Source organism: Astatotilapia calliptera, chromosome 13, assembly GCF_900246225.1.
Source record: "Astatotilapia calliptera chromosome 13, fAstCal1.2, whole genome shotgun sequence".
NCBI classification, from domain to species: Eukaryota; Metazoa; Chordata; class Actinopteri; order Cichliformes; family Cichlidae; genus Astatotilapia; species Astatotilapia calliptera.
This window is the reverse complement of record NC_039314.1, coordinates 17,903,980-17,931,129: the sequence shown is the minus strand read 5'-3', so window position 1 is coordinate 17,931,129 and position 27,150 is coordinate 17,903,980. Positions and strand designations below refer to the sequence as shown.

At 38.9% G+C, this 27,150-nt stretch overlaps 1 protein-coding gene across 3 annotated transcripts; it reads left to right on the top strand.

Annotated features, from left to right (window-relative positions):
- Positions 1 to 27,150, top strand: LOC113034951 (receptor-type tyrosine-protein phosphatase epsilon-like). Of its 3 annotated transcripts, none has more exons than XM_026190138.1 (21): positions 2 to 1,034; positions 6,919 to 7,093; positions 15,765 to 15,836; positions 16,868 to 16,964; positions 17,377 to 17,450; positions 17,870 to 18,006; positions 18,159 to 18,249; positions 18,407 to 18,483; positions 18,570 to 18,606; positions 18,690 to 18,787; positions 19,363 to 19,482; positions 20,874 to 21,037; positions 21,732 to 21,867; positions 22,053 to 22,202; positions 22,666 to 22,759; positions 23,132 to 23,208; positions 23,347 to 23,481; positions 23,706 to 23,831; positions 24,010 to 24,161; positions 25,078 to 25,213; positions 25,311 to 27,150. In XM_026190138.1, the coding sequence occupies exons 3-21, from the start codon at positions 15,770 to 15,772 to the stop codon at positions 25,383 to 25,385; spliced, it is 2,043 nt and encodes a 680-aa protein (XP_026045923.1). In that variant the 5' UTR covers positions 2 to 1,034; positions 6,919 to 7,093; positions 15,765 to 15,769; the 3' UTR covers positions 25,386 to 27,150. The 3 variants fall into 3 exon arrangements, with proteins under 3 accessions (XP_026045924.1, XP_026045923.1, XP_026045922.1); XM_026190137.1 differs by having other exon boundaries at positions 3 to 1,034; positions 6,919 to 7,150; XM_026190139.1 differs by lacking the exons at positions 25,078 to 25,213; positions 25,311 to 27,150 and having other exon boundaries at positions 1 to 1,034; positions 6,919 to 7,150; positions 23,994 to 24,118.

Here is a 27,150-nt window from a genome sequence, read left to right as displayed (position 1 = left end):
ATTGGTTTGTTTGTTTTATATGTACAAAAGGTCATTATCATCACCATAATATTCAACAGCCTCTGCATACTTAAAATTTACCTTCAAATCTACGGGTATGAAAGACACTTTACCCAGACGCCCTTCAAATTTTTACCTTGGAGCTCATGAGTCATAATGACTCCCATGCAAATGCCACTTGCTGTGCAGGACTTAATGTTAACGCAATGTGACTGCAAACATTTTCTGAGCAACAGTGGGCTGAAGACAAAGACATATACATTAGGGATGATTCATGCAATATTAATTTGTACACTAACATCTACTTGTAAATACCATGCCCAGTGTACACATAAACCCAATATGATGCATTATTCATGAGTGTTCCATTACTTTAAACACAAAACTGAAATAAAGTGTTGGATGACTTGCTAATATGAGAGAAAAACTAAGATGTATAAACTTTTTGTCAGAAATTCGTCGTATCTATAGCATCATATAGCCGAGGTTAATATGTGAAAACATTATAAAGTTAAATAAGGTCACTTCTGAACTCCTAATGTAAAACCCTCAGAAGAATACTAAAGGAAGGCTTTTTGAGCATTCTTTTGAGCAAACATCAACCTAAGATGCCAGCCGTAAAACGTACCATAAGGAAGGAGACAAACTAAGGCCGGCTGAGCATTTATATGCAAAGGCCTGCCCTTTATCCCTCAGTGATGCAGGAATGTGAAGGATGCTGAGCGTCCACCTGATACTGCTCTGCGCCCGGGGGAGGGTCTCCAATCTCCACTCTGGCTGCCATAATACGGCTCAGCGCATGTAGACAGGCAGGAGGGGGAAGCACATCCTCAGAGAGGTCTGCTGGAAACATGATCATCAGGGGAACCTAAACGCATTCTTCGGATCCTGTCAGATGATTCCACAACTGAGTACGTTTTGTGCTTTTCTCCAAACGACATAAGCAGAGACCGGCGTCCGGACGAACCGTGCAGAACGACACAAGCCGATATCAGCCGCCGCTACGTGTGAGGCGAGGTCACCGCAGTACCGCGGTAAGATACGCTGAAAAACACAGCGAAACCAGACAGGCTTATTATTATTATTATTTTTAATTCCGTTTGCGTATTTATGCGTAAACACCGACTGTTTACCCTCGGTTATTAAGCAAAGCTTTCCAGCTGCTCCCGGTTGTCAGCGTAGCTTGCGTGCATCCCACTGCCCGTGTGTATCACACTGTCCATCAAGCAAAAATCATAAAAAGCATCTGCAAGAGCAGCAATCCAGAGAGTGGATTGCAGGTCACGGAGACTGGACATTATATTTCTTCGTCATTCCTGGACATTGGCAACATGGACTACAGTAAATGTGGGTTAGTGGAGCAATGCCATGCACCCTGCTACCACCAGGATGCCCCATGTGATTTATATATATTTATAAAATAATTGCTTTTATATTCATTATACGGCGATCTGCATTTTTTTTAATCATTTATTTAGATATTTTACGTATAGGTAATTCTTCAGTCACAGTTTTTGTACTTGCAGCAGCTCCCTGCTCTAGACAGAAAATATATATATAAAGGGATGAGTACACATGCAGTAGTAGGCAGGCCTCTAAGCTCCTTTGCAGTTGCACATCATGCTGTAGCTTGATCTGTTTTTGCTATATCGTGTGAGAAGAGAGTAATGTGTCAATTAATTTGTATGTGGCTGTTTTGATGAAAGGACATGCTGTGCTCTGATTTTGAGTTTAAAAAATAACAGTTTAGAAATTAAATAGCTGGTTTTGCTAATTGTGAGCTAATATGAAAATGCTGCAGTAGGAATCAAGAACAAGTGAGCACAGTACGGGCAGGGAGCTTCTATGTAGCTGGTGAAGATGTTTGGATGGTACTATTTAAATGGGTGAATGAGAGAATGGGGTCTCTATAATTGCATTAAGGAACTCTGATTCAAATGCCTTGTGTTCAAACATGAATTATAAATGCCCCTCATTCACCATAACCTCATTCACAATAACCTAACCTCCTGTTCCATCCCTGATTAAATGGGCCAGTAAAAGCTAATGGGAATTTTGGTATTACCTCACATTCCCCATCTGTTGGGTGAGTATCAAGCTACTTAGCCCACATCTTTTTCACCTTGGGAATACACGAGCTATAGTTAGACACATGTTAATAAAAAAAAAGTTAATTTGCAGATGATGACTTTTCAGTATCCTAAGGTAAGAATGGTAGATTCTGGCCTTTTTAAAACAGGTTTGCATAGCTGAAAGTAATGGCCAATGTTAAGTGTTTTGCATGGATGGATGAAACGGATGCCTGGTTATAAAGCTGAACATTAACTGAAGTGGTGAACACTGATATGGCAACTGTATGTGTAGAAAACATGTTATTGTTGAGTGAATATTACAACATCATCCACTTTTCTGTTATTGTTTGCCCAAAGTGACATCCTTGAGGACCAATTCAGTGGTTGCCATATGCTCTCTCAGATGGAATTTGTAAAACCTAATTTGGGGTTTCGCTGGTGTCATGTGATGTGAGACAAGTGCTGAACACCATTGGTGAAGAAAAATAGAGAAAAAGTCTGGAGGGACATAAGGCTAATACATAACAATATATGCACTTTGTTTATTTTAAAATCCTACATACATATGCTATTTAAAGGTGGGCACATATGTCCCCTAAAGTTGATTGTACTTGGTTTGTATCCATAGTTTACAGACTGTCCCATTGTTACACCTTGAGCAGAACATTTTCACCATCTTGGTCATCAAGGGGTAGTCCTGACAACTAAGAAACTGAACAACACTACATGCTTGTATGTTAATGAGTTGGTTATCATACTGAAGAATGCCTTTCTTTAGTCACTTTTTTGGACTTTAGCAATTATAATTTACAAAAACAAACAAACAAAAAAACCCATCATGTTGGATACATTAAGACTTGAAACTAACAGCCAGTTCAAAAGTTCTCCCAGGAAAGCTTTAGCTGAGGTCATAGATTAAAGAAGCTGAGGTTGCTAACCATTGGAAATGATATCATATTTAAGGTACTGTATCAATCTATTATATACAATCTATTATATATTAATGTAGAGAAAACCTGTGATTCATGCAGATATATATATCTATAGTGAAACCAGTGAGGATTTGTGCAAAGCAACCCTTCTATGTTGCCTTACTTAAGTCCAACTTCGTTTTATCTGGCGCTTGTGCAGCTGCTTTATTGTTCTCTTATCGAAATGGGCTAACCTTGCTGTTGACATTATATGTTATACTGATAAAAGAAGCTTATATTTCATTCTATGGATTGCATGTGTGCACTTAGCACTATGAGATGCTTTTTGGACCAATTGGATGCAAGAGACCTCATAACCTCATAAACCATTACAGTTGTGTGTAGATGACCGCACCTTCTTCAGTCATGATTATGATAAAGTGTGTCGAATGACATGGACTGTCATTCTTACATATGCACTTAAGGCACACCTATACACGTTTATTTATTAAGAAGTCTACATCTTGACAGACCATTTTTAAAACAAAGAAGCCTGCTCAAATTTATCTCATCACTCAAGTCTGTTTTTTGTTTATAGAATTGATATAATCACAGAGTCTGTTTCAAGCTCGGCTACTTGCCATGCTCACTCAGGGTTTCTTAAGTAAACCATGATTTGAGGTGCAGCTTGCTGTGAGAAGAGGAAGTGCTAGCCTTGTCAGTCTGTCTGTTAGTGGGGGAAGAAAGCCATTTTTCACTTTAATGAGACACTGCACTTAAACACAAAGATTCTTTCAGGCAACTCTCATGGTGACGGAGTCAGAGAATACACCTGCATCAAGCAAATCTAAAGAGAGCCATATTAATTAGATGAGCAGTTTGGTGGGTCAAAATGAAGCTGAAAACGAAATAAAACAATGTGTGTAGCAATATGTACCGCACGCTCTAAGTTGAGCTTTAAGTATATGATAGCCTAAAGCAGTTTTGCTCTGTTTGCTCACACTTTATGCCACTTGTAGTGGACTCCAGTAAAATAAGCTAACTCGTTATCCTTGGCTGAGCAGCAGAAGAACGAGTGGCGATGCTGTAATTGCAGTGATTATCATCGCTTGTCCCTGGTTTTACCTATAGTGTGCCCTAGAAGTGTCACTTTCAGTGTCCTCAAACTGCAGGCTGGAGATTACTCTGCTCATTCTCTCATATGGGTGTATAAAAATAACATTTAAAATAATATTAATTGCTAATTTCAAAGCACTGGTGTTTGAGGCTCAGGCCATACTGACATGCTCAATGAGCAAGTCGTTAAAGGTTTATGGTTAGTGTGAGCAGAGAGGTTATGAAAAGCCTCAAACTCGCTATGCTTTAAATAAACACATAGGAGGCATTCTAACATCCTTTTTCTCTTGCTGCAAAATCAGCGTTTTGTCTTGTCGTCCTGGCAGTTTTTCAGTGGGCAGCCCCACACACAAATGAAATCAAATTTGCAAACAGACAGGCCGTGTGATCTGCGTGAAATCAAATTTTCCAACCGACAACTAGCAAAATACAACCTCAGCTGGCTCTCCACACTAAGCATTATGAATGAAGGTGCCTGCAGACATTATATGCTCTCCGAAGACCTACTTTAAACATGAAATCAAGGAGTCATCATAACAGGGAACCGCATGAGCCTCAGATATCAAAGCCATCAATTTTGTATTAATGGCTTAGGAAAGCAGGATTTGAATAGCATGATCATTTACAATCGAGAGCATGTGAAAAGCACCCATCATTTTTGAATGGGGATTATAAATATTTTCATCACAGTATAATACTACTACTATTACTACTACTAATAATAATGATGATAATGATAATAATGAACAGATTATTTACTTCAAAACTGCTTAGCTACGGTTCCCAGGGTTGCCTGTTGTGGTATGAATTAATGATTGAATCACACAGTGCTGGGTGATGATGCACTCACATCAAATTTTAATGACGTGCATGTTTCCTCTGTTAGTCAATGGACAGGGCGGCACAGAAAGTGCTTTTGCCTGGAATAAACTGCATGCTCTGAGCATGTCTCGCTTTTCTTTGGACTGAATGTTCAGGGCTGAAAGGACCAAAATACTAAGGCTGAAAAGTTGAAAATGATTGTCTAACTATCTCCGAAGAGACCTTTAAACACATGAAATACAGTATGAATAACTTAGCACATTTCATACATTTTTTATACCTATTATAATTTAACTCAGCCTTTTTAACATTCATAATAATATATTACATTGTGAAAAACCCAACATAATTCTTTAGCGTGTATAACTTCAGTATAACACATTACCTATTTTTATCCATCATTAATATCTTTTTTTTTTTTTTTTTTTTACCACTGCTTAATAACTACACTTTTCTTAAACCCTCTGAAACAGTATTTTTTATAGATAGACAGCTGGGATTTCTACCAGAAAGCCCCAAGGAGCTCAGCTTCGAGTGTGTTAACCAGGCAGGATAAAATCAAATCTACTAACTGGTTTAAAGTGGCAAAAACATATTACCTGAAATGATCTGTCAGTCTCATTTTAGCTGTATTGTCACCGAATGTCTCCAGAATTGAACTTCTTCTGGAAATGCCAGCCAACAAAATACAGATTTAGGAGTGCTATTAAGGACACAGTCTTCTAATTGACATATTATTTACATTTGCCAGTTCTTTCTTTTTAGTAATAAAAATCTTTTTAATTTGTCCCAGTGTTTATAGATTTAAAAGTCTGTCCATTTGGGACTTTAAAACAATATAGCACATAATTGTTTTAGTGGCATATATAAGGCCTATAGAGCCTTTAAGAAGCACACGCACAAATTTAATATCCTTGGTGGGAAATTAATAAGTTCACTGCAATGACAAACCTGTCAGCTAAAATACTGTTAAGTTACTTTGTGACACTATCTTGTTCGGGAAGTGGTTAATTTGGTATCTGTGTTCCTTGAAAAAACAGAAAAACTATGGTGTTTTTCTTGAAGATCTTCCATCTTTATAGACATGCAGTTCAAAACCATTACTGATTACCAAAGTCTCAGATACAAAGGCGTTGCAGTTCTCAGGTCAAAATGCCAGCAGCTGTAAAGCACTTGGAAAACTTGCTCCTACTTCAAGGGGTAAAAGAGGTGTTTTCCAAACCTTGTTCATTTATTTTCCTCACCGCAGCTCAGACGGACTGAGTGAGCTTATCCAGCTGGATAAGGTGACTAATTCATCTCTTCTCCTTGTGCTCTATTAAGCTGCGTTACAGTGGCAAGTGTTAACAATATGCCTTTGTGTCTCACACCTGTGGGCAGTGCAATACCGGTAAAGTAGGAGTGAGTGCGCAAAAAGGCCATGTTTTCTTTCTCTGACTTCAAGACAATAGAATATCATCACTTTTATATCTTTGTGAAAACAGTAAAGAAATAATTCCAACACATTTTGTGTGGTGGTTATTATTGTGTAGGCACATCTGTGGACGGGTACAAGGCCGTGTGTGGTGACAACTTTATTGGACAGTCCTGTTTGTAACCAACACCTTGTTGGAATTGAAGAAGATATGTTTGGTCAGAGATCATTAACGTCTTAACAGTTTTGGCTTGCAGTAGGATGTTATAGAAGAGAGGACAATACAGTATATGAATGCTGGGCATGCACAGTAAAGAGAGCTGCAGATACACGTACTCATTCAGCTGATTAAATGCAATGCATATTCATTTTCTCTGGCGTATTTTACAGATGCAAACCCTACTCATTAACCCTGCCTTTTATTTTGCACTCGTGCATTTCTCATGTGTTTGAGTCATCTGTAAAACATGAGTCATAGAAAAGCTACATTCATTATTGCTTCAGAATATAATACAGTACATACTGCATAACAGTAGGATGGTTAATACGTGTCTAACTATTGTATTTTTGCTTTATTTTCCAGGTTTTCTCTTGTGATTTGATCCAAAGCTGAGAGTAACCTCAGGCACTGCCAACGACCTCTGTGATCTCTTGATTCAACACTATTATCGGTGTCTTAAATGATGTGTAGGAGAAGGACTGGGTAGAAAACCCCCATAAAGTCAACAGAGAAAAGGAAAAGGAACTAGGATCACATGGTTGGTATGGACTGACGAGTCAGCTGAAAGCAGATCAGTGTGGCTTTGCTTGGAAGTGTAAGTCTTTTATTGCATCTGACCACAGAGCAGGTCAATTATCTTTTAGAGGATCAATTACAATTCAATTCATTAATAGGAAATAATGAAATGATGACTGTGTCCTCTTTGTAGATGAGACTAATTTAATTTCAAATTGTTTCTCCAAATTGATTCTTTCAGTCATTACTATGCAACAGGCAGGGATTTGAGCTGTAAACATGGTTTAAACATTGAGATAAAGATACAATAGGATTCCCACTGTTAGGTTAAACGTCTTTCTGATAAAAAAAAAAAAAAAGCTGTTGTAATATGATGTTTCATAAAATCTGTGACAGGTGTATTTTGAAAAGTTGCATTTAAAGATATGGCAGTGATTTCCCCAAACCTGTGAAGCATCATTCTTTTTACTACCTCTGTATAGTAAGGATGTCTTCCATTATGATTGTTATCTGTGAACCCAGAATCTTGACATTTATCTCCTGCAGCTCAACTCCTCTCCTCCCTCTTCTCATCTCATCTCTTCTTTCATGTCTCCTGCCTCTCTGCTGTCACACTTTACTGACATGTGTTTGTGCTCTCATTCCATCCTTTTCCTTGGCGCTTGACAACGGAAGTGGTGGCTGTTTCTGGTATTCGTTTCTTTCTTTTTTTTTGCACTGCCTTTGTTCTTCTGTTCCCTGGAAACCAAAAAAATCTTTTTATCCTTTTTATCCTTTCATGCTGAGCACACAATGTGAATCTGTCTTGGAATCTTTATCGATCTGAGGAAACTGAGACACAATTGGATGTAGCTATCTATTTGGATTTTTTTGTTTTTGTTTATGAACAGTTTTTATATTTCTTTTTTTTTTAAAGTTAAGTTTGCAGTAAATACTATCCATATTCTTTAAATGCTGTGTTGGGCACATATATATAGTCATGCACTGCTCTTCTCTAGCACTGCATCTGGCAAACAGCCATAGATGCCCTCTACACAGTGTCATTGATGGAACATGTTGAATAATTTACAAATGCATGCATTTTTCAAAGCAGTAGTGTTTTCAGTAGCAGTAAGCTTTCAGCAGGGTCAGCTCGGTGTACCTGCTATTTGTTAACCAGACATACATACTGCGTAGTTGTAATATAGAGTGTCAACTGTAGTTAAAAAGTAAATAACCCCAATGAAATAGAAGAAAGTGCTATACTTTGTAAGTGTCCAGAGGCAATGTTGATCTGAATGTCATTTGGGGTGAATAATGCTTAAACGAACCATTTATGAGTGAAATGCCCCAACGTCCTTGACATCAAATACATTTTAGACATTCACATTTTCTTTCATAGTACTAATTACAAATGCCAGCATGCTAGCTATCCTCCAAATGGCAGACTATACATTACAGTTGGTTTTAATTGGATCAGTTGGAGGCATTTGGAGAGTGCATTGGGAGGCAATGTAAAGGCACTTGCTGTCATTGGTTATTATGTAGTTAACTATATTTGATTAAATACCTTGAAACCTGTCACAGTATAGCATGTGTAGAGCCCAAATGCAGGAAATGAAGTCAAATGGTATAAAAGAAAAGGGCGGCTTGTGTTGGCTGTTAAAGTGCCAAAACTAAACTAAGACAAAAGTGGGATCAAAGTAGGAAATGAGGGAGACCTCAGCGAAGATTAATGGATGTAAGGAAGGAGGAAATGCAGAGGTTTGCTGTGACTGATGAAGATGTTAGGGATAGGGTGAAATAGAGGGAGATGATCTGCTGTGGCGAGCCTGAAAGAGAGCTGCAGATATGTTAATGCTGTCATTTTGGTCATGTTATAGCATGCTGATGTAAGTACAGTCACAGAGGCTTTAGGCTGTTAGCCTTTAACCACACAGTGGCTAGGCAGGTGGTCATGGTAAACTACACAGTAAACTGCATTTACATGAAAAATCAGTTTATCTGCATGCATTTGACATCGACAGTGTGCTGCTGAAATGGACGGCACAGAAATCAAGTGAAAGGAAAGTCGAGTGTTGACTTTACTAAAGAAAAGAAAAGCTGTATGAGCAGAAACAGATGTGTTTGACTAACCGATTTATGCAGATACTGAATCAGGGTTGAGTAGCACATACTGCATGTGCAACAATAGACATGGTTGACGTCAGCAAATTTAAATAGTAGCATTGTATTAAAGACTGTCTGTTAAAACCTGCTGTAAATGCCAGCTCATGTTGAATAGATTACACAGAAATAAACAGCTGAAATCTATTGTTTGTTTCATACTAGTGTATATATGAGAGTATATATACTAAAGTAACAGAGCAAAAACAGTGACCACAGAGGAAGTGCATGAATGAAATGTTCAGTTTCCGTGTGAACACTCAGAAACTGACTTAAAAGATTTGAGAGATACAAGTGGCCTCACAAGTCAGTCTAATTTGTATGTATCTTTTCTCCTTTTTTCTCCTTTTTTCTGTAGACTCACTCTCCCATAATTATGAATAGCAGCACAGCATCACATTATGGAAACAGGATGACTCAAATAATCTAAAAATCATTATGCTTGCATGAATGGGCATTACAGTTGACAGATATTACAATTTGGGTCTGGGTCAGGACAAATCAATATATAATAAATAAAAAAAAAAAAAAAAAAAAAAAATATATATATATATATATATATATATATATATATATATATATATATATATATATATATATATATATATATATATATATATATATATATATATATATGTATATGTATATGTGAGGACTTGGGGTGAAACCCTCCATGCATGGTAAGGAGCTTTCTTGTCTTTATGTCAGTGGCTTCTATCTCCTCCTTTGGCCAGCCTATTACCCCAGCAGGGTACCTGATCACGGGCAGGGCGTACGTGTTGATGGCCCGGATCTTGTTCTTACCATTCAGCTGACTCCTCAGGACTTGCCTGACCCTCTGCAGGTACTTGGTGGTTGCAGCCTTTCTAGCGGCCTCTTCATGGTTCCCATTTGCCTGCGGGATCCCCAGGTACTTGTAACTGTCCTCTATGTCTGCAATGTTGCCTTCTGGTAGTTCAATCCCCTCAGTTCTGACTACCTTCCCTCTCTTTGATACCATCCGACTACACTTCTCCAGTCCGAACGACATTCCAATGTCATTGCTGTATAGCCTGGTAGTGTGGATCAGTGAATCGATGTCTCGTTCACTCTTGGCATACAGCTTGATGTCATCCATGTACAGGAGGTGGCTGACAACTGCTCCGTTCCGTAGTCGGTATCCGTAGCCAGTCTTGTTAATGATCTCACTGAGGGGGTTCAGGCCTATGCAGAACAGCAGTGGGGACAGAGCATCTCCTTGGTAGATCCCGCACTTGATGGTGACTTGTGCTATGGGCTTGGAGTTGGCCTCTAGTGTTGTACGCCACATCCCCATTGATATATATATATTAGGGGTGCAACGATACATTCACGGTTCGGTTCGGTTCGATACTTTGGTGTCACGGTTCGATATTTTTTCGATACAAAAAAATGTTCATGCATTTTTAATTTGTCATTTATTAAAATTATAAATATATATTTTAACTCAAAAGTACAGTTTTTAAATTTAACCCTAACCCTTGTGCGTGTTTTTTATTTTGACAGCGAATGCGCACCTGCGGACCACTTATGTGCAGCCCTGGTTATTTAGCTCGTCATATTGCAGCCACAGAAATTCTTTTGTCCATGAAACCATAAAGCTGCACTTTCTTTTTGCCTTATAGTCTGATTTGTCATAACTTCTCCGTTTTGTGGTAAGCTTTTCTTTGGCTGTCACTTCTTCACCCTGACCTGTCTTATTTGGCTCAGCAGAACTGAAATGCTTTTACACGCTCACTCACATAAGCTCAGCGATTCTCTGCGCGATCAACCTCTCACATGTTTAAGCTTGCTGCGGGAGATTTCACTTGTCATGTTTGCGTAGTAAGCTAACGATTAATAAGACTATGTCAGAGGAATTGGTGCACAAATTATCATCACTCACAGATCAGTACTGTCGCTCTCTATACACAGTTCGCACGATTGCAAAGTGAAAGCAAAAAAACAAGCGCAAATTCAAACGCGACTTCAATATGTCACATATTGACAGTGGCTCACCGATGCCAATGACATAATTACCCAGCTACATTTCTGAAAGAATGCAAAAGCATTGACATATATTTTTCCTACAATAGCCCGACGGGCAGGGCAGAGATAGATTTTGGTAGCCCGACTGAAAAAATCGCTAGCTCCGGGACGTCGGGCTAGCGATATTGCAAGCCCTGTATCTGATTGAGGAATCACTCATCTTTGGAAAAGAGAGTTTATTACAGAGAAATGTCTCTTTCCAAAATAAAAGCTATACTATCCGCTTCTTCTGGGCTATATTCTCAGCAGCATAAGGAGAATCATGTGCTAACAGCTGTCTAAATGACTCGGCTAAAGTTAGTAGCATGCTTGTTGTTTTTGTCTTTGCACTAGGATGATGTCGGCGTAAATGTGCAGTCATATTCGTCGTGTTCCCACTAGTGCTTTCAGGTTAATCTCGTTGAAATGACCTTAACGCCACAACACGGCAAATCTCCGTTAACGAGCTACCGCCGATCGCCCCGTGCATGGGGCTAGACGGCCAACACGTTAACGAGCTAACTGCGCTAACAGACTAGTTCACACCAATGTAATTGAGCATTGCATGGCACATCCAACATACTGTTTTACTTTAGTCCATGACTCGCTTACCTTCAGGGTCATACGTCACATGAAAACCAAAATAATTCCAAACGCCAGATCTGAATGAGGGTGGGGGAGGTGCCCTGCGCTCTTCCTTCTGACTATGCTGTCTGTGTTGAGCGCTCAGTGGATCTGCGCTGGACAGTGCAGCCTAGGCGGAGTAGTCGAACACAGATTCACTGAGCGCTCAACACAGACAGCATCGTCAGAAGGAAAATTGATAAAATAAATTACAAATGTTGTATTGTTCGATACATATGCGTACCGAACCGAAAGCACTGTATCGAACGGTTCAATATCGATACGAATATCGTTGCACCCCTAATATATATATATATATCTATATATATATATATATAGATATATATAGATAGATAGATAGATAGATAGATAGATAGATAGATAGATAGATAGATAGATAGATAGATCTTTGTCCTGCTTATCTGAGTCTGGGTCACAGACCCAGCAGTTTAAACAGAGAATCCCAGGCCTCCCTCTCCCAAGGCTACCTACTTCAGCTCATCTGGGTGCGATCCTGAGGCATTCCCAAGGTAACCGAGAGATATAATCTCACTTAGAAGGCACCTGGGAGACATTCTGGAGGAGGAGTACCACCTCCACTGTTAACCCGTTCAGAATGACCGAGCTCCTTATCCTATCACTAGAACTGAGCCCAGACGCCCTTCGGAGGTCGTTCATTTCTGGAACCTCAGTCCTATAGTCACAGCTTGTGGCCGTAGCTGAATCGCCACCTTGGGGAGGTTTTTTACCCTAGTGACCCCAGGAGCTGTGTCGCTTGGGGCAATTTGCTCCTGATAGGCTCTCCCACGGCAGATTGTTCCTGGGTGAGGGGCCAGAAGAAGACAAATTCAGTGAACCCCCATGTAAAGAAAGCAAATAAAGTGAGCAAGTTACCCTGTTCATGAGAGGACCACAAGAGCCCCACCCCAGAGCCATGCCTAGGAAATGTGGACTATCATAAATAATTTTGAAGTTGCTGTATCTATCTACAGAAATCGATAGAAATAAGAAAATCAGATTTTTGTAAAACCTTCATATTATTTTATTCTCTCTGATCTGTGAATATAATAAATTATTTACAAAAAGGTGTTTAACCAGCGTCAGATGGTAAGCCTCAAGATGTGATGCTCTGCTTTATTTAAAATATGTTAAATTCTTCACCAGCATTTGCTCAAATAAACAGCAACAATAGGGAACATATTTGTGGTGGCTTCATACAGCTGTTGTTTTATTTAAGAAGACATTGCCTGGCCACATCTGTGAGGATAAATACAAAACTAATTAAGAGTGAAGACAATCATTTTGATAACAGAACTAGGAAATTCTCTTACCCAGGTTAGCAACATTTTTTCTTGCTTTATTTTGTGTTTTCTTTGTTTTATTGTTGGAAATAGATCTTTTAGGATATCATAACTCTAGGAGGGGAGTGATTTGAAGTTTATACTGCTGAAATCCAGCAGGGTCTGTTTCTGCAGCTGCCACACACATTTATTTTCATGTGCTGATCATTGTCTCCTCTGTGCTCACAAAGCAAAGTGGATCACTGATGAATAATGCATACGTGCGTTCTGAATCGTTGCATTACATCATGCATGGATGGGATGATTTGCGTCTGCACTCCCAACATAAGTGATGCAGTATAATTTTATTTCCTGGGAACATTTATGTCAAACAGGTGCTGCAGGTTGAAGTAATCGCACTGCTGCAAGTATTTCATTAAAGAGAAAAAGCAGGCATCTGGAGTGAACGATGCAATGCCTGCTAGGAATGACACAATCATCCATCCATGCTTCCGCTTATCCTTTTCAGGGTCGCGGGGGGTTCTGGAGCATATCCCAGCTGTCATAGGGCGAGAGGCAGGGTACACCCTGGACAGGTTCCCCTTTCTATGAGGGTTAAATGACTGGGTCTACTAATTATGATATATACCGCCAGCCGTAAGGTTAAAAAGTTATAAGCGTGTTTTTGTTATGCTACAGCGTGTCAGTACAGCATATAAGCTGTGCTGTTCCTCTGTTGGTCACACTAGAGTTGCTTATCTTATCTTAAAATTCATTCACACTGTTCTATTTTCCGCTTCTGCTTTTCCCTTTAGTGATACAAAAAGATATGACTTACTGTTTCTTCTTTTTACGATTTTGCTCAAGGTAACAGAGCATTTGACATCTTTTCACAATGAAACTCTTTTCTCCTATTTCCTGGCTATACGGTGTATATACAGGAGCTGCCAGAATATGACAGATATGCAATGACCTGTGCGGTGACCCCCATACGCGCAATATGCCTTACAACATCTAGTTGCGGGATGTACGATGTGAGCGAATGTGACTTGCCTCGTGGGGGAGAGCGGGGAACAGGTGCTGGCACTGTCAGCTTGTTAACACTGGGTAGAGAAGTGGCTCCTTCGGCAGAGTGCTGCACATATGCAACACATTGCCTTTGGCTGTGGGGCGTACATTATGTGCAGGCATGCGTACGTGTGAAAAGGCAGTGAGCGTATGTGCATTGCACACAGTCATGCTTCTGGGCCATTGATTGGGTGGATTTATTTGATTTGTCTTCCTGGGGATTATTCAGGTAAAAAAAATGCACAGTAGCCTCAACTTTCTGTGTAAATGTGTGTCTCGATCATAGGTGTTGTGTAGCGTGTTGCTGCAGAGAGAAATTGAAATACAAACAAAACACAGCCACTTATTTGTTGTCCAATAGTAATTTATAGGTTTTGGCATACATTTTGTTTTGGGAACATTGTTAGAGGGTTATTATGTAGCTCAGTTTTCTACAAAAGCTTTGGGAGCCATAGTTATATGAAACCTCCCTTGGGTTATGTGCAAAAAATTCTCTCAAACATCACAAATTAGGCCCCTAGATGACCCATTTCTAGAAGAACTAAATTGACACAATGAATTATTCCATCCAGTCTTGTGGCCTCTATAACAAGTCGGGGAGGTAGAACAGAGGATAAATTAGGACACTCAATTCTTGCTTCTCCCATTTATTCCATCAAAGCCATTTAGACAGATTTGCCCCATTTGCTCAATTTATTCTGTGATTTTTATGCCCTCTCGTTTGGAGGATGGGAAAGAAAGAAGAAATGGATATGATTTTGGAGAAATTGGTACTTTGTAGATAAAAAAGACAGACATAATGTGTTGGAATTAATTTAATTCTGACGAAGTTGTAAGGAATTTGACATACTGTTTTCCTTTTTGCAAGGACACTCGTGGCACTCTGCCCCAAATACATCACTAAAAGCTTTCAGCTATAAAGCCAAAGGAAAGAGTTAGAATATAGTTTAGAGTAAAATTATGGTTCGGCGGAGAAAGAAACGGTGAAAGATGGAGAATATGGGAGAAGGTTCAGTGGGGCAGAGGTGTAACCTATTTAGATGTGCAACATGAACTTACTTTTGTAAAAAAACAAAGTACAGTGAGTACACACGTGTGTCTTGTTGCCGCTAAGCTTTGCATAGTGCTGTACATCAAACAGACCACAGCAAAACAAGATAGTCTCGAACAAATACTGCTTGAGCTCAGCTCCACTGCCAAATCCTCTAGGCCCATAGGGTATATGGTTACTGTCACCTGTGGGTTAAGGCCTCCTCTCTGGTTTGATGTCTGAATATTAGGTTATTTGATGCTGCTCTTTCAAGTCAGCCTGACAGGACAAGACAGCAAGCAGATTTCCCACAAGTACTTTAACTGCTCAGCAGAGAGACATCTTCAAAGCCCAGCTCCCCTTTGTGCCCTCTATGTTTTGTATCCAGCTGTAGGTGCATTTCATGTCAGTTTGGTGCCGTCTAGTGGAGTTTGTATAGAATTGCAGGATTTATTCTGTTATTTTTTGTTTTTTTCTGTTGAAGTGACTGCTTTGGGTTTTTTTTTTTCTTTTATCCACAGTGACAATGGTGTTGTTTCTGATTGGGATCTCAATTCCTGTGAATAATTCTTCTCATGAGAACCAAACTGCAGGTAACTGATGAAACAACTGAGCAATTATATTGTCTAAGAAATAAATGTTAAAGCCAGACTCTAGAAGGATACGATTTTTCTTTTCACATATAAAGGAAAACCAGATAAACTGACTTGAATTCAACGTTACTCGAACTTGTATATCTCGTACCTTATGATTTAATAAACAAACTTAAGACATATATGCTGATCTTTTCTGTTACCCTATATTTTACTCTATTTTATGCACCATTGTCATTTATGGCTTCAGTTACAATTTTTCAAAAAATGTACAAAGTCATGCTGTAAAGAAGAGATTCACATTTCACATAATAATGCTCTTTCTTAAGTTAGATGGACTGAACATTTTCACGTCTGTCTGTCAAATCTTATACTAGCACCAGTTAGATTAGCACAAAATTGCACTATTTCTAGACAGTGATTAGTGACTTCCAGTAAAAAATAGTCCAGGAAATGCCCTTAAAACCACTTTACAAATTAATTTGAATTAAATTTAAATAAAACAAGGAAAAAATTAATTGTCAATGAGTGCTCTTTAAAGGTTAAAAAAAACTGATTTCAACCGAAGCTCTGCTTCATGTGCAAATAATGTATTTGCAGTATATTTCTTTATTATAGTCCAAGGTTGTCAAACACACAGTAAGCCCCGGGGGCCAGAATCAGCTGAGCAAAGACTCCAATCTGGCCAGCTGGATGGCTTTGGAAAATGTCAAGGCAAGCATAGATTTTGGACTTTTGACTGTATTTTCATAAGTTTTATAGCTTTTCCTACTCATGAAGATCTCCCCATTGACAAGTAGTTAAGTAATAGATTAATAATAGATAAAAAAAAAAAAAAACCAGACAAAATAAAAAACATAAAAAATCAACAATAAAAAAAATGTCTTCACACTGACAGAAAGGGATCAAAGTGGACTACATGTGGCTCTTGACATCCCAGATATAGTAAATTCCGTAATATGTGATATCTAGATTAAAAGCTTGTTTTGTTGTAAACTAATATATGTTGTTCACTTTGTTTTTTTATCTAGGAAACTCCACCCATCAGGGTGTGCATGTGTTGCCTTCAACACTGGTTTTATCCCTTCTTCTTATCATCGTTGTCCTGCTGACAATCTACTGCCTGCGGTGAATAAATCTGTACATACACATTAACACTTTCTCACTCATTCCAGCTCCCTTTTCACGTGTATGTGCGCGAGCATGAGGGTGAATACATCAGGTTGGGGCATCGGGGTGGGGTGGTTTTTAAATAGGCGGTCAGCAGTGGCTTATGGATAAACAGCTGCTCTTCCACTAAGACAATAAACAAAGACGGCTAGGTCAAGTCACGCCAGAGACACTCATTCACTGACCAGCCAGCTGACAACAACATGAGGAGGAACAGCTTTGGTTCTATGAGATGGTTGATATTGGTTTTGGTATTTGTTGTTTACTTATGTGCTTAGTGGCACCATTGTAGAGATCAAGCTTAGCTCTTTTTTTTCTCTTTAATAGATGGTTGTGCTTTTCTTCACCTCTCACCCTGTCTTTACCGTAGGTTCAAAAACCACAGGAAAGCTCTGGTTACCTCAGTGGATAAAAAAATTCCAAACGGCTTCTTGGAGGAGCAAGGTACGTTGGTGCTGTACTCAATATAACCACTGCATGAAAATATAAAGCAACCTTTTTGCTTTTTAAGCCTTTTTTTTATTTGGTTTATAAATTCAGTCTCTTTATGGACAAGAAAGATTTCACGATCTGGAGTCCAAAGTAGCTGTGAAGGCTCTTACCCTGTAGGGAACCATATGAAGTTTCACTTCAAGTAAAAAAAACGACATAAATAAACAGAAAGGCCAAATTCTGAGTTAAGACAGTTTTGTGCAGCAGGGGCATGTTTATGGCTTAAGAAATCATTTCTGTCATGATATACCCCCTGAAGTAGGAAATCTTAATAGCTATCAGGCTTGTTTTTGCAGGTGCTGTAAGAGCTTGTAATGTTCTCTACAGGGAGACATTAGCAGTCTGACCACCATATATTCTTTTAACCACAGGAGAGCAGACAGTGGTCCTCCTCCCAAGATCTCCTTCACCATCCAAGAGGTACTTCCCTATCCCTTTGGACTCATTGGAGGAGGAGTACCGGATACGCTCTGCAGATGATGGCAAGCTCTTCAGAGAAGAGTTCAATGTAAGCATGCATTTATTTGGTGTGGATTGAGATCTTTGTTCTGCAACCATACAGCAAAAAGTGTACAAAAACAGTACTAAGATTATATGTTAGCAGCCTTTGTACCCGTGGCTTTATTTTTATCTCATGAGGATTGGATTCTCTCTTTATAGTCACTGCCGTGTTACTACCACCATGGGTCCTTTGAGGAGGCGAGCAGAGAGCACAACAGAGAGAAAAACAGATATCCAAATATTTTACCATGTGAGTGAGGATCTATATTCTGCAGTTGGAGACAGTATTTCTGCAAAAGCCCTCTGGCTTGCAGACTTATTGATAGCCAACATAAGGAAACGTGCTGTGGGCTGAAATGAAAATTAAGAACCACTTTTATTTACCTTTTTTCCCCTCTGTTCCACAGACGATCATTCAAGGGTGGTGTTAAGTCATCTCGATGGACACTTGTGCTCAGACTACATAAATGCATCTTACATAGATGTGCGTAGTAATTAGGTTAAGCTATAAAGTGAATAAAATTCCTCATCAAAATGTTCATTCACTACTGTTTTTTTTTTCACACATAGGGTTATAAAGAAAAGAACAAATTCATTGCAGCTCAAGGTAAATGCACATTTTCTTTCATCTTACCCAAGTCTATAACCATTTTCACTTTGGTTTTACTACATCTCATGATTCTGTTTCAGGTCCAAAACCTGAGACAGTGGCTGACTTCTGGCGGATGATTTGGGAACAGAAAACAACAACTATAGTAATGCTGACGAATTTAAAAGAAAGGAAGGAGGTATTCTCTCTCTGCACTGCATTATTCTAAAGAAATCTAAAATCCCTTTGCCTCCGATGCACGTTTAGTGAAAACCCTTTTAAGTTCTCAAGACCCAAAGTCATGGACATAATTTATTCGACCCCCTCTCTTAACTGAGAATCCATGCAAAGTGTCACCCAGCAGATTACTTAGCATCGCATTAAATTTAGCCTCAAAGGGATGATCAATTGAGCGCTCAACAGCAGGTTTGATGGGGCAGAATAGAGGCAATGGGGATCAATGATGAAATAATTGTTGATAAGATCCTAGGAGGCTTCATGATAATTAGTCTGAGAATGTATTTAATGAGTTGAAACGTCATTGTGAAGATCTTATTGACTGAAAGAGTAGCACAAAGTCGCTGTGAGTGCCTTTGAATTTGTAAAAGGCACACATCAAATAGATAGTTTTATATGTAGCTATAGTATGTACAAAAGAGATGCATGTCTATAGCAACAATTGCAAGGACAAATGAGCTCCTATGCATTTTTAGTGGCATTCATTTTCCTTGCAGTACCACAAAAATAATTTGTATTGTTTTTCTCCATTACCAGGAAAAATGTTATCAGTACTGGCCAGAAAAAGGCTGCTGGATGTACGGGAACATCAGGGTGGCGTTAGAGGATGTCATTGTACTAGTGGACTACACCATTAGAAAATTCTGTGTTCAATATGTAAGTAAAATATGTGAATCTACACATACTACAAATGTACTGACAACCTACACGTTAGTCTTACAGGAGCTGCTCAGCCATGTAAACCATGGCATGAAGCACAGAGTGCACAGAGGTTTAGAAACTATTTGTTTTAAAGTCAGCACAGCGCTGGAGTCTTTTACACACTATGCACCTTAGCACTTGCCTTGTAGTAAAACTGTAGCACTTATACGTGATAGCGAAATATCTAGGAGGGAAGAAATTGTACAAAGATTCATGACGAGGTGCTTGATTTTATACAGCCGTGGCTATGGGACTGAAAACACCTGAATTCACAAATTAAGAGGTGTGACCCAATACTTTTGTGCATATAGTGCATAAACACCTGCAAAAGTACTGAAAAACATCTTTGTGGTAATTCCTGCTAGAGTAGGTGTTTCCAGGAGTATATTTCACACACTGGTGTGCGTGTGTGATATGGTTTTGCAGCTGTTAAACACTGTACTGTAAGGAAAGGAAAAATAAACGTACATTGCTGCTTTTATTTAAACATCTACACATGGTTTAAAAGTAATACTGTAATTTTACGAGTTATTCTTAATATTCTTCTTAATTACTGTAATAATGTAACAACCTATGTGTGTAGTTGCTAGATTCTTATTAAATATTGAAGATGAAACTAAGCCGCGGTGAGATGGTGCAAAAATGGTCCCCATGGGGAAATTGGAGCATTTTAGCAAACGTTAATAGGATCCAAAATATAATAAATAAATGAAAAACCAGTATGGAAACATATTAGAGAATATCAAAGGCTACAGATAACAGACACAGCATAAATTATAAATATGTAGGTGTATTTAAAATACAGCGAGAACTGTATTAATATGCAGTGTTTGGCTCCGTCATTTTATCTTTCGAAATTCATACACATACAGTATCTGTATTTTTTCTTGTCTTTTTGACTGTCGAGTTGGATGCCAACTCAGTGTACTGCGAAGCCTTCAGACTCCAAAATTCACTTTGTTCCCTCTCCATCTGAAGCTAGACGAGCACAGATATCCTCTCTGACTCTAAAAACTGTGACTGCTGTAGCTCTTCAGTACAAGCTGACAGACTGGGTGCTTTAACATTCAGCTCTCAGAACACAAAGCAACCAAGTGTTCAAGAGAATGGAATTCTGATCTCTAGAGTATCGATGAGAAATGAAAGTGAGGCAAAGTGTTTAATAATTACATTCTACCCCAAAAAGCAAAATGACAAAAAAATCAATAAAACTGAAGTTCCTTTTCTAGTAGGTACCAGTTTGTGGTTGACTGGCTTTGTAAAAAATAAAAAGACAGATGACTTATTTGTGCCTTCAAAGCATTATTTATGCACCGATATGAACCTTGTGCGTCTTTGCTTCACAGCAGGGCAGCGATGGTCCCAGAGCTCCCCGGCTGGTCACCCAGCTTCACTTTACCAGCTGGCCAGACTTCGGAGTGCCATTCTCACCCATCGGCATGCTGAAATTCCTCAAGAAGGTCAAAGCTGTCAATCCATCCTACGCTGGACCTATTGTTGTGCACTGCAGGTAAAATGTGCAGTAAAAAGGAAGCCAGAAGAAGGCATCTGAGCACAGTTATATAAATCCGGTGTGAGTTGATGCATTTCATTGTTAGGATGCAGGAAAGACTTTTTCAGTGCTCATAGTTATGAGTAAAGGTAACAAATTTAATAAAAACTACAGTTAAGCCCATTGTGGATGAATAAAAATCCTTGCATAGGGTGTATATATGTTCCCTGACCAACCAGTGTTAAGCCCCACCAAAGAAATCTGCAGCCAACTGTAGCAACTGGTGCAACAGGTGCTCAGGGAGGTGGAACTGTTGTTCTTGAATGGGGCCCATTGAAAAGACCTCAACACCCCACCGTGGAATCCAAGCTCTGTGCTCCCAGAGGTGTCGTCTGCTGAAATGACCCCTGTAAATTTATTAGGGCTGTGCTTGGGCTTCAGAGGTGAAGTACTTCTACATATGGTTGTAGCTGTTCACAATTGACTTGTATGTTAAGAGAAATATAATAACTTGTGCCAAAAAAAAAAAAAGCGCTTAGAAAATGAAATGTTCAGGTGTTTGTGGTATGTATACATTCACTCCTGTGAAGGCTCTTGCACATGTAAATAGAATGTTACATTCAACGCTTCCCAACCACATTTTTCGGTGTTCTGTACACTTTGCTGTTTGTTACAGAGAAGACCTTGAGGCTTCTTGTTTGTGTTTCCACAGTGCCGGGGTTGGGCGGACTGGGACATTCATTGTCATTGACAGCATGATCGACATGATGCACATAGAACAGAGAGTGGATGTCTTTGGGTTTGTGAGCAGAATACGAGAACAGCGCTGTCAACTGATCCAGACAGATGTAAGTATTGACCCTCTCCGACCTGTTGTACCTTGGACTGACAGCTCAACTCGCTGCTCTGGTCGTGGCATAAACAAGCGAGGGCATAGGAAACAACAATGTCTGTGATGCAAAAATAGTGGGAAATAGTTTGGCAAACCAAAGCAACTACTTCTATAACTTCGTCTCGTCTTCCTCTTTCTTAGATGCAGTACTCCTTTATCTACCAGGCTCTGCTGGAGTACTATCTGTATGGAGATACAGAGCTAGATGTGTGCTCTCTGGAGGGCCATCTGCAGAGGCTTCACAACACCAGGGCTCCCCACGACAGGCTGGGCCTGGAGGAGGAGTTCAGGGTATGAAGAAAGAAGCTCTCTCTTAAACATTTCAGACAGTAATGAATCGTGCCCATCACCCTGCGCCCTGCATGGGTATATTTTCATGGAAAACTTGCCCAGGGTGCAGCTCTTGGCAGTAGTAACATAAATAACAATGCTTTGGATCAACTAAACTTTATAAGGCACCACCATCTGCCTCATAGAATTTACTGTAGCTCTGTGAAAATTTCACATTTTTGCTACAAAGTATCTTCACAGTTCCCTACACACTAGAAGGAATTATTCCCCAATGCCTCTTCTTCACCTCTTCTTCGTCTCTACCTTAATGTTTTTTGTCCAGCTTCTTGGCTTTTACTTGTTACAAGTATGGAAATGTTCCAGCATCATCTGTTTTTAAAAAGACTCACCAGCTTTATTAGCATTGTACTTTTCTATATGTACTTTTTCATCATTTCCGTCTGTGCGTGTTTTCTCCCATCAGAAGCTGACCAACGTTCGCATAATGAAGGAGAACATGAGAACTGGGAACCTTCCTGCCAACATGAAGAAGAACCGTGTGCTTCAGATCATTCCGTGTAAGGACTCACTCATACTCGGAACAGTTTCATAATACATCACATCTAAGTAACATCAAAGTATCACCCTGCTGGTGATTTTATAGATGCCGTACACAGATATCTGGATAATCAGCTCATGTCTCTGTGATCAGTGACATTTAAATTGGGCTTCTATCTTTACTTTATGTTGCAGTTGGAGTAGGAAAAGTAAGCCTGGGTACAACTTTTTACACTGAAAACAGATATAGACTGCAGCGCGTTTGGCCTTAATAACACAGCTAAAGTTTTAGCTCGGCTAGGTTTTTTTTTTTTTTTCGTCAGCCCTTTCAAAGTTTTATTTTATTAGGAATCACTTGTGAAAAGTTTCATTTTCCTTTTTTCTGTTTGCAGATGATTTCAACCGAGTAATACTCTCAGTGAAAAGAGGACAGGAGTTCACTGACTACATCAATGCCTCCTTTATTGATGTAAGCACTCCCTCACGACCTCCTGTATAGATTTCCCATAGAAGTATATATAAAGCTCATTGTTTCCTTTACAAACAATGCAAAATATTATGTTTGCTGCACTCTCAAGTGTTGTTTACCAGATGATCTGCCCTCCAGGGCTACAGGCAGAAGGACTATTTTATCGCAACCCAGGGCCCACTGTCTCACACAGTGGAGGACTTCTGGAGGATGGTGTGGGAGTGGAGATGCCATTCAATCGTTATGCTCACCGAACTCAAAGAGAGGGAGCAGGTACAGTATGGTGTTCTTGCAAAAGTACAGGTTGAAAAGCAGAGTTGAACATTTAAACCATGTTTTATTATTCAATTTTTCATATTTATTTTCCATACAGTTTGCATAATTGTCAATGTGTGTTGTGGTTTTGTCTTTATTAATTTTCATGTTACAATAACCAAACACTATATAAACCAGTTAACTGTAGCCTGTTTGCGTTTCCATTTGAACTCTTCAACCAGGAAAAGTGTTACCGGTATTGGCCATCAGAGGGCAGTGTAACATTTGGAGATTATACGGTGGAGCTGACTGGAGATACACAGTGTGAAACCTTCACTCTCAAAGACATGGTTCTCACCTACAGACCAGTGCGTAATGTTTAATTAAAACACTTAACAATATTAAAATTGACATTTCACTTGAACAAATTTCCCAACCTGTTTTCTTTGTGCTGTTATCATCAAAGCAAATTAAAGTTCATGTCATTTCATTCCATTTACATTTTTTAATTAGATGAAAATAACAATCAGATTTGCCCAACACCAGGAAAAGCAGTCACAACATGTCCGACACTTCCACTTCCACGGATGGCCTGAGATCGGAATACCAGCCGAGGGAAGAGGGATGATTGACATTATTGCCGCTGTGCAGAGGCAGCAGCAGCAGTCTGGAAACCGTCCCATAATTGTGCACTGCAGGTGAGGAACTTCAATTTGAGAATTCTGCAGCATGGTGCACATCATCAGATGGAAATTATATACACTATATTACACTTTGTGGCTGTCCGCTCATGCTTTTTAATATAACCCGTTTCATTTTCCCTACTTTTTGGTCCTACAAATGTCTGTTACAATAAATTGTACATTTTTCCTCTCCTCGGTAGGCTTGGTGTTCTATGCCTAAACCACTTATGTGATCCCTTATAAAGACTTAGCTGTGAAAGCTTTGATCAGAACCTAGCTTCAGGTGAAGTGATTCTAAAGCAGCATGCCCCTGTGGGATTGATCCAATCCACTGATTCACAGTCAATTAAAACCTCTCAAAGTGAAATCTCCTCTGACTCCCACTATGATTAATCTGATAAGATGAGCTAACGACAGGAAATGGTGTCATCACTCTCTTCTATTCCTTCATCACCACTTGTCTAAGAGGGGCTTTTTAAAGCTTTTTCTCTGTCTCTTGGGAATGGGGCTAACCCGCTGCAATCCCTAACGTCTCTCTACACTTCTCTTCCAAATCGCACATCGCTCTCGCGCTCACTCCTTGTCTCTCTCTGTCTTTCTCCCTCCATCCCACCATCATTGTAAACATTGACTCAGTCAAACACTGAGCTTCTAGACTGATTAGTGTTAGCGTTTGGATTAGCCTCTCTTTAAGTGGGGATAATTATTAGCACCATTACACAGAGGTCACCTTTTTCTCCCGCTAACTTTTTTTAGTTAAATGGAAAAAGGATGTGGTGAGATTACAAGAGTTTCATTGCAGTTTTACTCTTAAAAAATGGTTCCTTTTCTTGTTGTTCATCTTCTGCGGTGTGTTTCATAATTATCTGTAAAGTTTTAATGTTCACATTTTATGATGAGATTTCTAATATTTTTGTCCTAATGACCTCAGTGCCGGTGCAGGACGGACGGGCACCTTCATTGCCCTCAGTAACATTCTGGAAAGAGTGAAAGCTGAAGGCCTCCTGGACGTTTTTCAGACAGTCAAGAGTTTACGCATGCAGAGACCACACATGGTTCAGACCGTGGTAGGTGAAAAACTACATAACATCAAACCTGCTGTGCATAAACATGTTTGGAATCATTTCTGCACGGTGACACTTTTTCTTTCGCTTTTCTCTGCAGGAGCAATACGACTTCTGCTACAGAGTGGTCCAGGATTTTGTTGACATTTTCTCAGACTACGCCAATTTCAAATAGTGTAATAATGCTCTGTATGCTGTGTGTCAAATTAACATATGCAATTTTTTCTGAATGTTGTTTTCTAAAGCAAGCAATTGTAGTATTTTGCACATGAGTACAGATTTAAACTAAATGGTGTAATATACTTTAATATAACTGAAAACATGTGGTCTACAAAAAAGTCTGTCTCTTATGAGAATGTTTGATCTTCAAGTACCCCACTGTAAAATGTAGTAATTCAAATTTTACTTAATGGCTTGGATAAATTGTAAAAAAAAAAATTATAATGCAAATATACAACATTTTAGAATTGTTAAAGGGAGTATTAACTGAATTGCAACATTATCAACATTATATATGTGTACATATATATATATATATATATATATGTGTGTGTATGTATGTATATTTTCTTACCTACAAAAATACCCAGTGCATTGTACAGTGCAACAGTTTTCATTTTAGTTACTGAGCACAATGCCTTGAGTTTACATTGTACTTTATGTCGCACACTTAACATGTTTAATTGGTGTGAAAAGCAAAAAAGTGTGTTTCACAAATACAGTAGGATGCAATTAATAATGTTTTTTCTAAAATAACATTGACCAGTATGTGTAACTAGTATTTATGATCTACTTTTATTTCAAAGTAAAACATAAAATTTCAGACAAAATTCATTCTGTTAGACGCTGCAAATTACCTCACTTCTGTCTGGGAATAACTTAACAGCTGCTGCCTGCTGCAATATTATTCAACTTCACCAACTTTCTTTTTGCCTGTGGCAATATTACTTAGTGGATTCGTGCCTGACTCTGCAAAATGTAATTAGCCCACATTGGAACAGGCAGAAAATATTGTATTATTACATGAATTCAAATGTATCATTGCAGTCACATTTTACTTTTAAAAAAAAAATTTTTATACACCTTTTTGCATGTTTGCATAAAGCAGTGCCATACTGATTAGAAGTTCTAGTCGTGAAAGACTTGTCACCAAGTGACACAATTTTAATAAAGATAAGACAGATGTATACTGTATGTTTAATTTAGATATTATATATACATTTTTAAAAAAGCATTGTTTTTCAATGGTGGTCTCATGTATGGATCATCGGCTAACTGTTTGTAGAGACACTTCTCAGAATCTAAATTATATATGTAAGTGTGTAAGAAAAGAGAGGAAAAACACAGTAGAAACAGCTGATAATTGATGCAGCTAAACCTTTTTCATTCACAGGAAGCAAGAAGCGAGAAGAAAGCATTGATCTCAAATAACAATGCTCGGGCAAAATATGAATCATGCACACGCTGGCGTTTTTTGACTGTAATAGCTACAGTTGTCTTGGTTTCATATTTAAATGGCAAAAACAAAGCATATATTTTTGCAAGGCTTCTACTTAATTATTTTTCAACAGTATGCTCGGGAGTTTTGGTGAAGAGCTTTCTACTGTGTTTGTACTTTCATTATTGTAACTTTGTAAGATTGGTTCATTCATGACACACTGATCATTTTCTTCAGTTAATTTAGTATGTACATAAATACTAGTGGCCATTGATCATCACTAAGGTTTACTGCAATGTGGACTTTAATCTTTTGTCATGCAGAAGGAATATTATGAAGTAAGGGTATTGACAGTGAGACCTTGCTGCAGATGTTAGAAATGCACAAGCATCTTGTTTCAGTGATGTTTCTGCCTTTTCCATCTGTATGGATTTGAACATTGTTTTCTGAAAGCTGAATCCAATAAATATTTGATGGTAAGGAACATCGGAGTTCATCTTAA